Here is an 18,031-nt window from a genome sequence, read left to right as displayed (position 1 = left end):
ATACAGAGTATATATAGTATAGCTAAAGGTAAGTACCGGATATCGAACAAGGGGAATTAAGTCACAGACTGGCTACCTTCTACTAAGTTTTGTTCACTATTTGGAAAACTGAGAATTTTGGAGATTTTGAAAACTAAAAAAAGTTTGAAAACAATAAACAACTAAATGCAAATAATTAAAGAGGTAAAAGTATGAGAGATAAGAGAATTTCAGGGATGTGCGTTCACAGTTATGGTTATACAAATTTCAACTACAATACTCTAGCACAGTTTATACTTCGATAGAACGAGTCACATAAGTTTTGCCCATGCAGTACAAACGTAGATTACTAACACTATGGTTGTCAATCCTAGATCCGTAACTCCTAAAAGCTCCTAAGACCCTTATAAAGTCTTCACTCTCAATTAACAGTGTCGTTTTAAGGGAAGCTAATTGTAGTGTCTAGTAAGTGGATCTAACTCGACAACCTCCTCTCACGATTATGTAGCAAGTTATATTAAATCATCACCGAATGTGTCACTCAAACGTGAAGTATTATAGAACGACTTAGGGAAGAAACTAAGTAAAAACAAAACGGATATTAAATAGCAAAACGAAATTGTATAACCAAAGTCGTTACTTACACATCCCTAGAATCCTATGAATTTAGTTAAACATAATTGAATAAGCTAAAAACATAGATTGAAGGGAAAACAAAGTGAGCATAAGAACTAAAGCAATAAAACCCAAAGGTTGAATCCTTGTAGCCTTGATCTTCTCTTGATTTCTTCTTCAACCTCTTGTTTTATACTCTATAATTATAAGGCAAAAAGAAGATGCTAATGAAGAGATTTGAGGGGCAATTTATAGAGGGAAAATCGAGTTCCATCAAATAAGGCAAAAGTGGCTAAGTTTGGTAAATCTTGGGGAGAAAGTAGGTCAATTTTGAGCGCCGGGTTTACGCAGCGGGCCGCTGCACCTTGGCCAGCGGTGGCTGCACAATGATCCATAGCCTCTGCCTCTTGGATAGCGGTCGCTACACTGTGTTGCAACGGTCGCTTTGAATATTCCAGTAGTTTCGGAAACTCTTCGAGCGGTCGCTACGCACACCCAGTGGTCGCTGAGCGTGTTCTTCGTTTCAGCACAACTTTCTCCGGAGCGGACCGCTGGGCATCTTGAATGCTCCAGATTTCCAACTTTGACCTTTTGCTGTCTTTTAGGCTCAAATATGCACAAATCTCACAAAACACGTCAAAATACCAAAATAGAGAAAATATGCAAAATATGGACATGAATTATGGTTTTGACATTAAAAACGGACCAAATAAAGGCCTTAAAACAGTGCAAAATCCGAGCGTATCAGGTAACCCGACATAGATTCTATATTCGGTAGTACGTATTTATTTTGCTAGGTCGGATTTAGCTAGTTGGCCGATGTACTCGTAAGAAAGCAAAAAACATTTAATGCTCTTTTTTCATTTAATGCTCTAATTTCAACGCTTACGAACTGTAGCAGTTAAGCGACCTTATGGCCGATAGTTGAATCGTATTCTTTTTTGGGTTGTTCCAATGTGGTTGAATTGTTTCTATTTTTGACAAAAAAAAAACTTTCTTCTCTTTTAAACCTCATGCAAAAGTAACGCACCAACTATCTTGGCTGTGATGGAACTAGAAAAACAAATAAGTCGGTGTGGAAATTTTAAAAATAATATATATATATATATATAATATTATTACAAAAATCTCACGTTTCCATGTCTATACACACCTTTATGTTTAGTTGATTGTGAATTCTTGGATTAATTTTTGTTGAATGTTTGGGTTAATATATGTTCACTATATAAACATAGCACACATACAACACACAATGCGCACACACATTGCGCGCACACACACTATATTTTTTGTTGTTTTTAATTTTTTTTCAATTTTAGGTTTGACTAGAGCATAGCATAAGACTAATTAAATTTATCTATGCTTATAAAATAGTTTATTAGATACACGTCTCCCTCATGTTCAAAACATGTGCATATTCAAAATCATAGTTATTAGAAAATTAGAAGATAAGATCGAAATAATTACAATTGCGCTTTTTCACTTTTTACATTTCTCAAATTTCGTATTTATAAGAACACATCTTATTCATTGGACGAAAATATAAAAGATGACGATTTAATGAAAATCGGAAACCACCGGTTTTCCGCCAGAAACCGTGGACCGAGACGCTAGTTTCTGGAAGAAAACAACTAGATTTGAATTTTTAATTTTTCATTGAAAAAATATTCTATGTATTTTTCATCTATAAATACCCTACTTCCCAATCATTTCTACTCCCCCAATTCTTGTATTGACAAGTATTTTTCTTCTCAATCTCGATTTCTTTATTCTGTACTCGCATTCTCTCCAATTTGCTCAAGTGTTATTGTCTTGTCTACTTGTTGTGCTCATTTATTTACTAAAGTTGTTCATTATTTATCAATTATTATACTTCAATTTCAAGATGTCTTCTTCTCGTGGTGAGGGTGTTTCAAGAAAGCTCAGATCTAAAGATATACAAGTAAGAATTTATGATTTCCTTTGGTTAATTATATGTGATTTATGCTTGGATCTATATCTATACACACCTTTATGTTTTTGTTGCTTGTGGATTTTTGTGCAGATTTATGTTGAATTCTCTTTGTTTAATCTTGTTCCAATTAATGCCATTGAGTTTTTTTCTTTTTCTTTTTTTTGCCTTATATGCCAATTTGTTGTGATGCCATAAGGGGTCTTCAGTTTATGGAGGTCTAAGGGTAATCGGCAATTTGAAACGTTTAAGCGTTTTATTATAACTAGATTCGATTTTTACCGAATCTTGAAACGCTGAGTGGGCTCAAACTCAAACACTGAGAACAACTTAAATTTCGTGATATAATATTTTGACATATTAACCAATATTAGTTGAATTTCATGATTTAAATAACTATTAACACTTACTTCCTCCGTCCCAACAAAGATACCCCTTCCTTGAACGACACGAGATTTTATGCAATTTTATTTTGTGTGTTGAGTGGAGAGAGTAAAGTAAGAGAGAAGTAAGAAAGTATAGATAAAAGGTGTTTTCATTTTTTGTAACGAGTCATCTTGATTGGGACAAACTAAAAAGGAAAGTGAGTCATCTTTAGTGGGACGGAGGGATTACTGTATTAAAGCATAAGTATTTGACAACTTTGTGCAATGGTGAGCGTGCAAAGATGATGATAGAGATATTAACTCGTAAATCAAAAGAAAAGCAGTGGGGGTACATGACCAAGAATATATAAAATGTTTCTGATTCATTCAATGGTAAATGATGAGCTGATGATAATTTCCAAACAGGCATCAGATAGTCCCAAAAAATCAATAAGGTGAAATATCTATTTCCTGTCCAATCTTCATGGTTTTTTGGCTTGAAGATGAAAGAAATGCTGATTTGTGTGCTGTGAAAGTAAAGCAGCATTGCACAAAAGAGGACCACGTTTATGATGACCTCGAAACTCAGTATTCCGTAGTGGAGCCAGCAGAAAGAGTGCATGAACGTTTGGAAAACGAACTACCTCATTTTCTGAAATATATGCTCGAATCAAATGTTCAAAACGGATTTTGGCTGGTAAATATTATCCTATTTCTGTAACATGTTGGAAACATTGGTGGCCTAACATTTCTTCTTATTACGACAGCAGAAAATATTTGCCCAAACATAACACATGGATTGTGTTGGTGGATGAATGGGGAACTGAGTACACGACAACTTACCTTTACAAGAGCCTCGGCTTGAGCGCTGGATGGAAGGGCTTTTCCGAAGTGCACAAGTGTTTTTCCATATGACTGCGCCTCGCGAATTTAAGGTACACATTGTGAGAGTGCACGATGACGATGTTTTAAGTGCAGCACTCTGTCTCACTGATATGGATGCTTCTGCGAAAGGAAGCAGCAGTGGTTAGATACCTCTTTTCTTCTACTATTCTACAATGCATTACAATATGAATTCCATATCAAAATTAAATAATTAGAATTTGTAATAGTTATAAAATTATGCACATTCTCATGCACTACATAAACATAGCGCACACACAGTGCATCATTTTTATGGAACAAATTTTTTGGAATTGAATTGTAATTTAATTCCTTCAAATTCAATTCTGTAATTCTAGTAATTCCAATTCCGTGTATCGAAAGGATCCTTATGTATTGTGTTGTCGTGGCATACTTTTGAGAGAAGATCTCGTGAAGACGCGGAAGAGGAGGGGGAGGAAGCCTAAGTACGGGGTGCCTTATCAGCGTGACATTGCTTCTCCAGTAGAGAACTTCAAAGGCGAAAACTCGATCCTTTTTTCCTCGGAAATGGTTCAAAAAGGTACAAACTTCGTATTGTTTCCTCAAAAACTGACCTGGAAATGAGATCTTTGGAAATCATAACTGAGCTGGGAAATATTATTTGCAGGTCCTGAAATCACAAATCCGGCCCAAACGAATGACCTCTGCTACCCCGAGACATGTTTTTTACGCGATCATGTTCATGAGGGCGTCACATGTAGATAGCTGGGCAAAGTTTCGAGGTTGGTTGTAGGCGGTACGAGTTTTTGAGTGGATCCCATATATATAGATGCTTCAAACTTCGATTTACAACGTGGAGATGGTGTGGAAGATGCAAATATTCGGAGAAATCGTGGAAATGTAGAAGATTAGTTATTTGATTCTATTGATGGTAGAGTACTTGTCTATATCATTAAGAGAATAACTGGTGAAGCTGAATAGATAAATGCATATGCTATCATACAGAATCAAAGAAAACGAATTACTTCCATCATTCATTGTATATTTACATCAAAAAAGAATCAGAGCAAACAAAATCATAATTACAAGGTTGGGGATTGATGTATCCAAACTTAATATCATCACTTATTTACACTAAATTTTTTACACAATCTCTCCTCACAAGTCGGACCATAGAAAACGCCCCTCCAATGGAGTCACCCATTGTGAATGATCTATACACACCGGTAACCTGCATTGAAGCAACAAGATTTATAAGCACGACTACAAGAATGATATCGTAAATGCAATTATGCGCTAGGAATGTCTTTTGGCGAAAAGTCAGAAACAACAATAAGATGCCGTGTTGTGGGTCTGAAAAGTAACTCAAGATTGGAAGAGGAAATTTACTATCGATTCTCAGTTCATCCAGAGGTAATTAGCAAAGGCAACTCTAAGGAACGTTAAATTTGAGACCAACGATAGAATCATTTGGAGCGCAAGATGTAATTCCTACGGACCAGTTTGACGAACCTCTTAACTTAGTTCCGTTTACACAAGCAAAACACATATAAACATACAATATCATATGTTTCAAATGGAGTTTACCTCAACACCAGATGGCGGCTGAATTTCTGACCACCTCTGATATCTGTAACCTTGCATTTTCACCATCATCTTTTGTTTTTCAACAGCTTCCACATTGGGCAAAACCCATAAAATTATCTTCAGCGTTGCTGATAACATAATGCGTGATTCTATGCAACACCTACTGCTTAGATTCCTGAGGTGGGGTTTTGCCCAAGTATTTCTCCTGAGACTCTTTTTTGTGCTCCGGATCAAGGCTGCCAAGCAATACAAAAACTACTAGTGTTATGAATCTAACAAGGAGCAGCAATATGCAGCAATATGCAACATATGAACATGGAAGCAGAAGATGAGTAGCGAGGCACGAAAATAAAACATAAAAGAGCACGACATGAAGTAGCAGAACCTATTCCTGAAGCCAAGAAGAGCACAGTGAACTGCGCGTGCTGCAGCAGAAGCAGGAGCTATTGCAGCAGCTGGAGCAGATTGCACAGCAGTTGCCAAAGTAGATCCCATACTAGCACCCCGCTGGTACTTTTTTAGAGGGCTTTGTACTAAGGCAGAGGCTGATCTTCCGAAGCCGTCACTAATGCTCTGGTAGGCCTGCCAAGAGAAATTTATGTCCTTATTTGCAACAACAATGTAGAATAATGCTGGCTAAAGAGAAGTTACGGAAAAAGATGATAAAAGGTATTCTTTTCAAGCTAAAATGGACGGGAAGTCACCAAAACACTTCTCTTTCCCAATGAATGGTCACGAATAAAAAACAAAGTAAAAAAGAACCATAATGACCAACCAGTGTTTGATAGGATACTTGACCTGTTGAATTCCGTGATGAGCATCATTTGGCTGATTTGATTTCACACTGTTACCTGCTTCGCTTTCGAGCGGCCATGGTACAGAGGGTGGAATATTTGCCAGAATACACTCTGCTTGGAGAAGGATATTATGAGCGCCGCCAGCCAAATGTACTCCCAGCCCAACGGCTTCAAGCGAAATGCTTTTGAGGAATGCAACAGTGCCTATGAGAACCATTCATTACACACTTAAATATCATATTCTCATTCAGACAACAAAAATGAAGAACATTGCCTGCTAGAAAGAATTGTATCTTCAGCAGAACAAAAAAGCAAGTACAGAAAATTGATTATGTCAACTAAACCCTAAAAGTACGCGCATCGGTAAATTTCAAGCAAGCTCAAAGTTGAGAGTTTACATCGTGTTAATAGAACTCACAACATATGAATAGATGAGACGTGTCTATTAAGATAGTTTACCTCTTTGCATTCCTTTGAGTAACCTATGATCCGTTTTATAGCTCTTCACAGGCAGAGATACCAACTTTACAGCTCCAGAGCTCACAGCAAGCAGTGACTTAATGGGAGGAAGGCCTTTCAGCAGTTCATGAACCTGTAGAACATGCAATTTAGTAAAATTCATGCATTCACGAATATCAAAATTCGTGAATATTAAGTCAGAATTAACTGACCTGGTTCTGAGAAATGTCTTCCAGCCACTCTCCCAATATTGTTTCACAAACACTGCTCCAGCCGTAGAGGCCAATTCCTTGCACATGTTTGAGTTGTAACTCCACAGCCTGCATCAGAAGTCATTAGTATACAAAACTAGTAGTATGTAACATGGACATGCAATAACTCCCTTGCATTATAAGCTTTAATTCAGATGGAAGCACAGTAACTTTTCATTATGACATGATGAACGACACAGCTAAAGTACCATGAGTGGTAGAAAATTCATGATGAAATATCAGAAAGCCAAAAGAAGCAGGTGCATTTAGATCATATTGTTACCCAGGAAAATTCTCAACAGAACGAATTGTTTTACTAAGATGAACCAGGTTGTTAGGACAGCAATTGAGCATGGACTTTATTTTTTAAGCTGGAAGGCGCAACAAAAGGCATCGTTAAACTTCTCTGATAAGAAGCAGAATGCCATGCTGATATATTCGAAGATGCATATCTATCAGGCAGATATGCATACCAGGCCATAACAGATCTGTGTAAGTGGATCAAGTAACAAAAGCATCAATTTGCATATGAATATTTTCACCAAATAACAAGTCCATTAAAATTCCTCCATCCAGGGTTTACAGTTTACACTGCCAGTGCCCATTAATTAGGTTAATTTACTTTATCATGTGAAATTCACGTGATTATAAGATAACCTGGCTGGGATGCAAAAGTCAATAGATACAGATCAAGAAATAATAAAACAAGTCACCTTCCAAGGTAAGAGGTTGACAAGTTCAACATACTTGCCGCCCCTTAGAGCCGTTAAGTCGACATGGCTAGGAATGTAATCAACTCGAACCAGCATAGGCCATATGTCAAATTTCTGTAAGAAAGCATATAAAGATGAGAGATCCAGACTAGATGAAGGAGGGCCAGAGAAAAGAAAGAAAATAAGTGAAGTATTTGGAATCGAGCATCATTGCAGGCAGAGGGGATGCTAGACAGACGAGTCTATCTTAAACACTTAAGGTCCATCTAAAAGTTAGTCTCAAACTTACCTGGAAGTAAGGAAGAAATGCCTCTTCACTGATGCCACGACCCTCAACGTTGTCACTCTTCTCAAATAAATCTCCTGAATTACTTTTATCCGTAGGGATACTAGAAGAGGATTCAGCAGGTGAGTTTTTTCCTCCAAAGAAGCTTATGAAAAATTCAAGTTGGCGCTGATGAAGATGCAAAAGCAGAGGAAGGAAAGCAATGCGTAACCTGGAGAAGAAATGCAATAAGAATTAGAAAATCAAAAGTGTCGTATACTTATAATGAAGGGAACGGTCAACCTACTGATGCTAATTCAGTACAAAATCTAGTAGAGACCATTTAAGTAAGAAATCCAAAGTTCACTACAATCTCAATTTCAGGAAAATCTATGCTTATGACAATGATAGAAACAAGGAATTGGAAGAATTGACAAGATGATTAAAAGTTCTTGATGGGCTGAAAAGCTCGAAAAAATCAGACATGGTGAAGTCACAATAAATCCCTGAAATTCTAGGAAAATTGTGCTATAGAAAGGTCATAAATGAGAGGAAGGGCCCCACTCCCAGCCCAAAAAAAGAGCCAATAATATATCTTAAAATTGGTGGAAGATAACATGTTGGCCTCATTTCACTTTCTTCTTCATTCTTCAATATAAAACCCTAAGAACTGTTGGTTACCCATATCACAATGACATTGCCAGCCCTAACAAGTCATTGTCTAATACTTACTAAATGGGCTCTTAATATGTCATCCAAAAATCCAACTGAAATAAAAAATTATCAGATGTTTTAAAGCAACAGCACAGTTTTTTCAAATGCCCAAAAATGGCTAAAATAGAGAAGCTAAAACAAATAGCACACCGATTTTCTTCTATATGGATTGAAGGGTCTGGTCTAACAGCTTCTAAATTCAGCTTCACAGCTTTCGAAGAGGACTTTCTTGGATGCTTTTTCGACTGATAATTCCCAAGCACCTTAACCAAAAACAGCACTAAATCAGAGAATGAAACATTACAAAATTCAACAAGTGGACACAAAGATAGTTAAGCAGTACCAGCTTCCATGGTGCATCATTGCTTCTGTCATAGAGGCAGAAATCCCTGATGGTGAGAGAAAGCGTAGATGCGGATATTTCACCATCAGGGTAAACATCATACTCGATACATATTCCAGACAATGCAAGTTCTAAACAAGCAGTCACATCCCTTGCACTAGCAAAAGTTGGAGAAGTACTGTGAAAGTTGGCCCAGTCAGAACCAGCGTACATTCTCCAACTGACATTTATATTCTTAAGAACTATGCGACCCTCAGCCATCACACCATTAACATGTTCAGGATCATTTGTAGAAATTTCGGAGTCCACAGGTTTCCGCACATCAGGCTTCTCCACTTTTGAAGCATGATTTTCTAGTATTCTTAATGGGGTGCTCCCATACCATCCATCATTACCTTTCAGATCATCTTCAACAACATTGTTGAAACCATAAAGTTCAGATGACTGACTTCCTGGGGAAAGTACAGAAAGGGGGCGAAGATCTGACAGGAAATATTCTTCTATAAACTCAGGAGCCTTTTCTCCCGATGACGAAGCCCCACTGGCTACAAGAGAAGTATCATCAAGTACAGAGCAAAGATAAGAATTTAAATTTTTAGCCTGGCCAGCAGAGTTGCTATCCAGCTGAAAGACATCTTCACATATCTCATCCATTAAATTGACCATCTTGGACTTCTTGTCTTGACTTGAACCCTCTGATTGGTGAAGTGGAGAGAACTCACCACCAAATGTCATTTTATCAGTGACTTCATGCGCTTGCTGCACATTATTCCACCTATTCTCCAAGTGCACAACATAATCTTGCATATCAGGAGCAAAAAGCTTTTGCAGTTGAGCAGCCAATCTAATCAATCCAGAAGTCGTATCATGGCATGTACTTAACATTATGTGCGACTCTGCACATTCTAATTCCCATGTATGGCCATTCTCACAGTTCGTCCTAAAAAGTGCTTCAACATTTGCCTCTTGGGCAACTTTCACATAACCAAGATTGTTAAGTTGCTCTACACTGTTAGTACAGCCACCTAACCCATATTCAGGTACCATGCATATAAGGAAACCTAGATCTTGGAGTCTAATTTTGTAGTCCCTTTGTGCGGAATCAGCCACAGTCGTATTTGAAAGTTTCAAGGAAGAGGCAGCAAGAAGACAAGCAACATACATCTCATCCTCATATTCGTTGGCCTTGAAATCAGAAGATTTGAGGTCTGTGCCCTGATCTTCTGTCAATTTTTCAATGTATGGCTCGTAACTCAGGCCAACATCTACCAGATTAAGAATGAACGAAGATCCACAAGTCTTCTCCTGACAATTATCATCTGCTTGTTGAGATTCAGAAGATGGTAGGATGAAAAAGGATATTATTGTATTAAACCAATCTAGGCGACCCCCAATTGCAACAACAGTGGCACATCTAATAGCAATTGAAGTAAAAATATGGTTGCTTTCTGGGTCCGAAAAGTTGATAATGTCAGAACCAGAATACCTAGAGGATAACACGTTTGAACCTTCTCCATCACCACGGCCCATTGTCGAATCACTGCATGATATCAAAAGAAACTCCCGATTAAGACCTTCAGTAGAACCCCACAAACTGCCCTTACCATGGGACACCCATAGGAAATTGGCATGGTTTATTCCACCAATATTAGATACAGAAAGTAACTCAAACTTGTCCACCTTCAGAGTTAGGCCAGACCAAGAACTTGGAAGTTCTGAGTGTATGGAACACTTAACGTTCCCCACAGGTTCAACTGCAAGAAAAATATTCAGAGACTCACATTCAAATAGAAATGATGTTTGCAGCGCAGAATGCTCTTCCATATTACTAACTGATTCGGTGGTGACAAAAGCAAAATGCTCGGCCATCTGATTTAGGAGGCCAGATATGTTCTCATACTTTCTTTCGTCTAGGTGGATTGTTGCAGTAGGTAATTTTCCATGCAAGAAAAATGCAGAGCTTGCTAACATCTCTTGCCGAGTATGAGTATCAAACCCATTGCTGTCTCTAACAGTTGTAACTGAAGCAAAATCAGAATCCTTCCCAACAACCTTATCTTGTCTCTTACCATACTCAGAAGAAGCCAAAAGCTTCGCTTTTTTGGCGATCCAAGGACCAGTCACAGGACCCTCCTGCCAAAACATACTAATAACAGACAGATGACCAGTTCCATTAACAACGGAAAAAATCTTTTCAGCTGAAAAACCAGCCTCCAGCCTCTCGTAGGTTTCACTTTCATCAAATTTCTTCATATAAGCTGAGCTGATGTTAAAAAGATAAAAGTCACCCATATTTAAATTCAAGGAGCATGATGTGGTCATAGTCGGTCTCTTGTCAAAACTAGCAACAGGAGTCAGCCTGGTGGATCTATCATCTCTCCCTCTCATTGTTGGTGAAACCAAGTCAAAAGCAATAAACTGACTGCAAGAAGAGTAGCTGGAATAATATTCACGGTCCTTCAAAGGGATACACAGTATTATCCTAGCATTTGGGAGGAATATATTGCCCTCCAGAAACTTTCTGGTTGACACATTGGTAGACCGTGGATGTGAAAATCCATATTCTTCACTTTCTGGTTCCGGGGTAAAACCATTCCCCAGGTTAGTTGTTCCAATACAATTTGACATCTCTCGCATAAATTCTAGCACTGTAGTAATAAGATCAAAGTTCATCCAACAAACAAAAGGTGGCAGCTTTAAAGTAAAAGATGTAGGTCCCATTAATGAGCTGCCAGATGAAGCCAGGTTTACACTGACATGACAGCTGCTGACACCTGAAGTTCTGAGCAAAGTTACATTGGCATAGTCTCGACAAATATCTTTGTCTTTTTTCATGTGCCGACATCCAATGCCATCCTGCATGCTCAGTGAAACTTCAACATGATCATTAAGTCGGTGTCCTACTCCAATATCCTTTGTGGATTCTCGAACAGTCCAAAGAGCACTTTGGACACCCTCTTGCATTTTTTGGATCAAGCCTGTCTCCCTATCAGAGTTTTCATGTTGACCGTGAGTTTTGTAATCCACCAATCCATTCATAGAGGAAAAATGATCGACTAATTGGAAATGTTGCACAGTTAGTCCAAAGTTCATTTCTCGAGGATGTACCTGAACTTGCATGGTTTTGAATGTTAATGGAGTAAACTAGACATAACACTGAGCGAGAATAATACGGTTACTAGGTAAAGATGACATGAAACTGTTGTGATCAAAAAAATAAGAAATAGTATTGTAGTTACCTGCAGTACAAGATCTAGGTCTACAAACTGTGCACACAGATGATGAAGATGATTAGCAGTATTGACCATATCAGCATTCATTTTGGGGGACTGTTTCTCATCTTCATCAATGAAAGACAAAAGGAGAGATACTTTTTCTACAGATGCACTGAAGTTAGTTTCAACAAGCTGCTGCTCTGCACCCAAGTCAGTAGAAAGCAATATCAGTTCCATAGTTGAAAGTGCTATGGTGACGCAGCAGCAAAGCTAATGAAGGTAAAATGTTTTCAACATTGACACAAAGGGAGGGGATACCATTCATAGAACATATACTCAAATAAAAATGACATCAAGAAATAAATGAACATCAATGATGCAAGACAATCGAGAATTAGTTTTTAGAAGCTTTCCAAGCTGTGCGGCACTCGAGATGATTTGATATGATACGGCAAATTAGGCAAGTAAATATTGGGGGCAAATATGTGAAGTTTCAATATTAGATTTCTAACACCACCTGTAACTGCAAACCATGATAGGTGAGTCCAGAGAGTTTGACCTCAAGCAGATTAGTGAAAGCTTCATGACTCCTACTTCGTTCCTTGTTAGTTTACAAAAAATTTTCATGGTTGGTGGATTTTAAGGAGAGCAGAATAAACAGAGAAACAATTCTACAACAGAAACCTTTACCTCCCTACCCCACAATTAAAATCAGGAACCAAGCTTCATTTGCATTGACTGAAACAGATCATTATTTAGTTAGTTAACTTCTATATCTATAATCTGTTTAGTTATTTAGGGTTAAGATATTTAGGGCTGGAATAAAGTTATTCATCAGGCTTTTGTATGGGCACCAAGCTATTTACTTGGCCCTCAAGTTTCTTTAGGTCTTTAAATAGTTACTAGTGAGTCAGGGTTAATATCATTATCGTTGCAGTACTTTTTAAGGATAAGGACAGCTTCTGCTGTAGGGTCTCGTTCTCGCTGCAGAGAACTGTCATTTAATTCAATAAATCTCTTCTCTGTTTATCATTTTTCATTCGTCTCAATCATCTTAACTCTATCAATTGGTCTGTCCTACTGGATTCAAACCAACGAACTAAGGATACATAGTACCATCAATACAAAAAAACCATCAAAAACTCCAAAATGTTTCTTATAGCTTTGGAATTTTATTTTATTTTTTGAAGATTAATATGTTTATGTAGTGAGTCAGTTATCTAACTAACTTGAGTGGCGTCTTTTCTCTTCTCATTTTACCAGCATTTAACAACCCCTCACACCATAATAATTCTACAAAATTGAACTTCAAGACAGTTCCAAAATTCAACAGATGTCGCATTCCTATATTTAACATTTGTGCAGTAGAAGTTAGCCATGTGCTTGCTCATGAACTACTAGTTGATAGGACATGGCATCAGAGTTAGTTTCCTAGCTCAAGAAAAGGTAAACTTATTAATGATCTTGCCGAATGATTGTAATGTCAAATGATTTAGATAGGAACTTCAAGTTTTCCTAGATCCAGTTAATGGTGTCATAATTTTAGTGAACAAGTCAATAACATGAATCTGCGAAGATAGACATTGTATTCACGTATTCAATAGTTTAATAATCAAATAACACAAGCATTGAGCAAAGTCAGAAGAAAAAGGTAAGAGAAAGAAAAAAGGTAAGAGAAAGAAATAGCTTACAAATTCTGTAGTACCATACTGAACTGCTATAGCATAAATTTGTGTTTGAGACTATACACTATAAGGACTTACCAGGAGGAACATGTAAAGATCCAGAGGCAAGGTTGGATGCTGCAGTAATTGCACTAAAAACAGAACAAGTCCAATTCCACATGCCACTGTTCCCTAAAGCTGAGTGCGAATTTCTTAGTCCATCAATGCACTCAAAAAATTGATCAACGCTGCCAAGATATAAATCAAAACCAACAGGGAAGAGTTCAGAACAGATTATTGAGAAAATTGAAGTATGAACAAGGAGGAGAAACTTTCATATCTCCATGAAGAATAAGATGATAGAGTTAAGGCAATTGAGGAGATGAAACTAACAAGAGAATAATGAAAGAACAGAAAAAAAGAAACAAATTCTCCTCTGAGGAGGCCACACTATATTTGCTGAACTCTAATTAGTAATCTGAATGATGAAACGTAGGAAACAGCAGCCATATAAATAATAAACTGACCAAGGCCTAATGAAACCTTAGGCCCGTGTACTTACGGGGATTGACTTGAACTCGATAACGATATAAACCAACAACTTAATATCATAGATTCATAAAAATAAACGTAATAAAAGACTCGACTAATTAAAATACGACTCAACAACAATAAAGAAATAGCAAATTAAAACTTATTATCACAACAGCATATCTATCATGAGACTGAATTGCTTTCAGTCATGAGATCGACGTCGACCAACTAATTGCATCTCCTAAACAAATATCTGTGACTAGTGATACATGATGAGGCTTATTGGTCACAGAATAGCAATCGGATTTATTCTATTAGAGTTATATGTGATAGTTAAAAGAGTAAATTTATTGTTTGTTTAGCACAAATTTGTGATAGTTAAAAGAATACCAACCTCGCCCCGAAGTCTGGTTCTTCTTCATTTGGGTCTTTCTGTCTTTTACTCACCCAATCAGAAATGAGATGTGAATCTGATAGCAGGTTTTCTTTCTCTGTCAAGTTGGCAACAAGAACTTCATTACCAAGTAGCCCCTTGCCACTAGGATGCATGGCAGAGCTTGAGGATGACAAGTTGTCTGATAATTCTCGAGGACCTGGGTCCTCCCTTTCCTCACCTATACCTTTAAGTAGGTTCCACATAAAGATGAAGGATCTGATGGAGCTAGGTTCAAGTCTTAATTCAAGAGGTTCGATATGAAGGTTGGCATCCACTTTGCGAATGTCCAATGAACCATTTTTCCAAGGTAAACTTAACTTTAAACTCCCACAGAAACCACCCTTTTCTCCTGAAATTATAGTAGTTGTGTTTCCAGGTGTACAATGTCCTGAATACCAGTTGCCAATAGTCGAATCAACCAAAAACTGAGGCGAAGACTCATGATCAAGACCATCCACAGGAAGTAATTCAAGAACTGCTCCTTGGAATTCTAAAAAGTTTGTTAATCTGCTTATACCAAGGACATTGCGGGCTTTGGTGAAATTGGTAGAAGAATCCTCAGAAATATGAGTTCCACATTGAAGTTCACTAATCCGAAGCACCAATATTCTGTCCAACAGTTTACCATTTCCATCTTCCAAAAGGGGATCAAATGCCACAATTAGCTTCTTTATTTTGACATGAAAGCTAGTTAGCAACCACTTCACCATTTTGGCGATAGTTTTAACTCCTTCATGAACTTCAACAGAAGCACTTCCAACTGCATTGTTGTGAGTCTCATTGTCTTGTTTTCTGAGACCATGGCTTGAATTATCGTTGCCACTCTTGCTGTGAGAGCAAGTCTCAAATTCATCTTGGGTAGCTTTTGTCTGGCGAGGAGCAATAACAAATTCAAGCTCGTCCACCTCAACTCGGCAACCACCTTCCTTCCAAGGCATAGTTACAGTTAACGACCCAACAGACCCCTCTTTCACTAAAACAGCTGCTGTTCCAAACTGAAAAACAGTAAAATGTTAGCAGAGAACAGTATAATTATTCGGGTTAAAGTTAAAACTGTCCCATCGAAGTTAACAACATGATCATACAACTGGAAAACCATCGACTAAAAATTGCTCACAGTTTAATTTAGACACCTAATTCAGGCTTACTCACACAACATTTACGTTAGCAACGTATCGTAATTCACTTCCAAAATTGAGAATACCGCTCCGCAAACAGACAATTAACAAAGCTGGAAAAAATTTTGCGGCTAGTAAAATAAATTGTAGCACGCTACCTTCTCGTTTATGTAATCAACATTCAGCGCGAGGTCGGAGAGTTGAATTGTGCCAGCACCGAGCTGAACATCAAGGTGATCAAGATCAATATCTCCCAGTATAAATTTCCCCAATTTCTTCTTCAACAAAAATTTACAAACGCGTTTTACTGCCCACCGCGAGAACATCGCCTCGGCGGATTTCGAGAAACTCCATGAAAACATCTTCAATATAATCTATATACACTGCCTCCAGATAGTTCTCAACAAAAAAAATCAAATTTATAAGGTTACTGAATGACTATGCAGTGAACTTGGATTTGATGGAGGCGCAACTCCATCCAATCCAAACGAAATCAGAAAATAAAGCCAAGTTTTGAGATTTTGTCACGTGTTTTCCAAATTAGGGTTTGGAATTGGGATAAATTGAATTGAGACGACTTTGCTGTAGAGAGTCGTGTTTAGATCAATGATTGGATTTGTCGTGATGTTCTGTCTTTAAGGGTGTCCACTATGGGAGCGGCTCGGCGGTCGCCGAAGAGGGGTGTGGGGCGAGGCGGGAGGCGCGGCGGTCATAGTGGCTGGGGTGGCCGCCGCGCCTGAGGACGGGGGAGGGGGGCGGAAACGGCTTCGCCGCGTGCGGGGCGAGGACGCGGCTGGTGGGGGTGAGGCGCGCCTATAGGCGCGGCGGTCATAGTGACCGCAGCTTCCGGCGCGGCGGTCGACGCATGCAAAATTTTTTATTTTTAAAATGAAAATTGATTATAAAATTTGGGGGCTATTGGAGGTGTCCACTATAGTGGCGGAAATAGAATTTTGGGGCTATGGACAAAAATCCGGGGCTATGGACAAAAAACTGGGGCGGGGCTATTGGGCGTGTCCACCTTATAGTGGACACCCTAAGGCCATCCACAACGCTGTTCCTATACCGTTCCTAAACCGTTCCTTAAACCACTATTTGAGGGCCCCACTGTACTTTTTTACTCCATTCCTTAACTAAGGAACGGAACCTGCAACCCTCGTTCCTTAACCGTTCCTTAACCGTTCCTTAAATTACTATTCATTCAATTTCATTTTTTTTTTAATTTCAACTCAATTCAATTAAAAAAACAAACACATTTTATTAAAAAACACACAACATTAAAACAAAGTTACAACTTAAACTTAAAAAAATAAAAAGCACACAATTAAAATCATAAAAAAATAAAAGTACACAATTTTAATAATTTCATCCGCCAAAGTTTGCCCAAATGTGCTCAATTAGATCATGTTGGAGTTGGGTGTGGGCGCTAGAGTCGCGTGTCCTTGCACGAATAGATAACCGTTCTTGTATAGACGGATGCGCTCCACTTCGAGGCGGACTACTTGCGGTTGAGCTTCCGGGGGATTCGGGGTCGAACCAATTTCCCGCCTCGGGTCCTTCGTCTTGGACAATCATGTTGTGCAAGATTATGCACGTATACATGATGTCGACCATGTTCTCCATGAACCACGTACGAGCCGGGGCTTTGATGATGTTGAAGCGCGCTTGGAGAACCCCGAACGCCCTCTCCACATCCTTGCGAGCAGCCTCCTGCTTCTGCGCAAAAAGAGCTTGCTTTGGGTTCGCAGACCCACTGCTTTGTCCAGTCGCAAGCTGGCGGATTGCTGCAGTACATTTCTGCAGCGTCGTGTGGCTGGGACGTCCGACCGCGTCGAACCCTTCCTGGAAGAACTCTTCCCGGGCTGCCAAAGTATTCGCGATGTGGAGAAATAACGGTTTCCCCATGCGGAAACGGCGACGGAAGTACGTATCTCCCCAAACCGGGTTATCGCAGAAGTAGTCGCGTACTAACCTTGCGGCGGCTTCCTCCCGGTTACGATGGATGTACGTACGGGAGCGACGTTGGGGCGGAGCGGCTTCTTCCGCCTCCCGTCGTCGATCATCTTCAAGTGATTGTTCCAATATTTGACGCATTTGTTCATAAGGATCCATTAGTTTGATTAAATTTGGGAGAAGGAAAATAGAGTTGATTTGAGATGAA

General features: G+C 38.7%; 1 protein-coding gene and 1 long non-coding RNA gene across 6 annotated transcripts; one reads left to right on the top strand and one right to left on the bottom strand.

Annotated features, from left to right (window-relative positions):
- The first annotated feature begins 2,339 nt into the window (after positions 1 to 2,339).
- Positions 2,340 to 4,885, top strand: LOC121759453. Of its 4 annotated transcripts, none has more exons than XR_006041662.1 (4): positions 2,340 to 2,536; positions 3,337 to 3,607; positions 3,678 to 4,354; positions 4,442 to 4,885. It is a non-coding gene; the product is annotated as an uncharacterized LOC121759453 (long non-coding RNA). The 4 variants fall into 4 exon arrangements; XR_006041661.1 differs by having other exon boundaries at positions 2,340 to 3,607; positions 3,678 to 3,936; positions 4,220 to 4,354; XR_006041663.1 differs by having other exon boundaries at positions 2,340 to 3,607; positions 3,681 to 4,354.
- LOC121759452 (autophagy-related protein 2-like) lies at positions 4,779 to 16,459 on the bottom strand. Of its 2 annotated transcripts, XM_042155029.1 has the most exons (14): positions 16,029 to 16,459; positions 14,711 to 15,747; positions 13,882 to 14,030; positions 12,143 to 12,318; positions 8,904 to 12,011; positions 8,711 to 8,823; positions 7,871 to 8,078; positions 7,582 to 7,695; positions 6,830 to 6,937; positions 6,618 to 6,750; positions 6,160 to 6,362; positions 5,747 to 5,943; positions 5,362 to 5,597; positions 4,779 to 5,005 (listed from the first exon to the last, which is right to left on the bottom strand). In XM_042155029.1, exons 1-13 carry the CDS (start codon positions 16,230 to 16,232, stop codon positions 5,522 to 5,524), a joined length of 5,826 nt encoding a protein of 1,941 aa, XP_042010963.1. In that variant the 5' UTR covers positions 16,233 to 16,459; the 3' UTR covers positions 4,779 to 5,005; positions 5,362 to 5,521. The 2 variants fall into 2 exon arrangements, with proteins under 2 accessions (XP_042010963.1, XP_042010964.1); XM_042155030.1 differs by lacking the exons at positions 4,779 to 5,005; positions 5,362 to 5,597 and having other exon boundaries at positions 5,781 to 5,943; positions 6,213 to 6,362.
- Positions 16,460 to 18,031: the final 1,572 nt, after the last annotated feature.

Source organism: Salvia splendens, chromosome 12 (genome assembly GCF_004379255.2).
Source record: "Salvia splendens isolate huo1 chromosome 12, SspV2, whole genome shotgun sequence".
NCBI lineage: Eukaryota > Viridiplantae > Streptophyta > Magnoliopsida > Lamiales > Lamiaceae > Salvia > Salvia splendens.
The sequence above is the reverse complement of the archived record's forward strand: the minus strand, read 5'-3'. Positions and strand labels throughout refer to the sequence as shown.

Excerpts from the sequence above, each read along its gene's own strand:
- LOC121759452 (XM_042155029.1), bottom strand. The coding sequence starts at position 16,232 with ATGTTTTCATGGAGTTTCTCGAAATCCGCCGAGGCGATGTTCTCGCGG. Across the intron at positions 12,012-12,142 it reads ACCTAGATCTTGTACTGCAG|GTACATCCTCGAGAAATGAA; the intron begins GTAACTACAATA and ends ATGCAAGTTCAG. Across the intron at positions 6,751-6,829 it reads AAGACATTTCTCAGAACCAG|GTTCATGAACTGCTGAAAGG; the intron begins GTCAGTTAATTC and ends CATGTTCTACAG.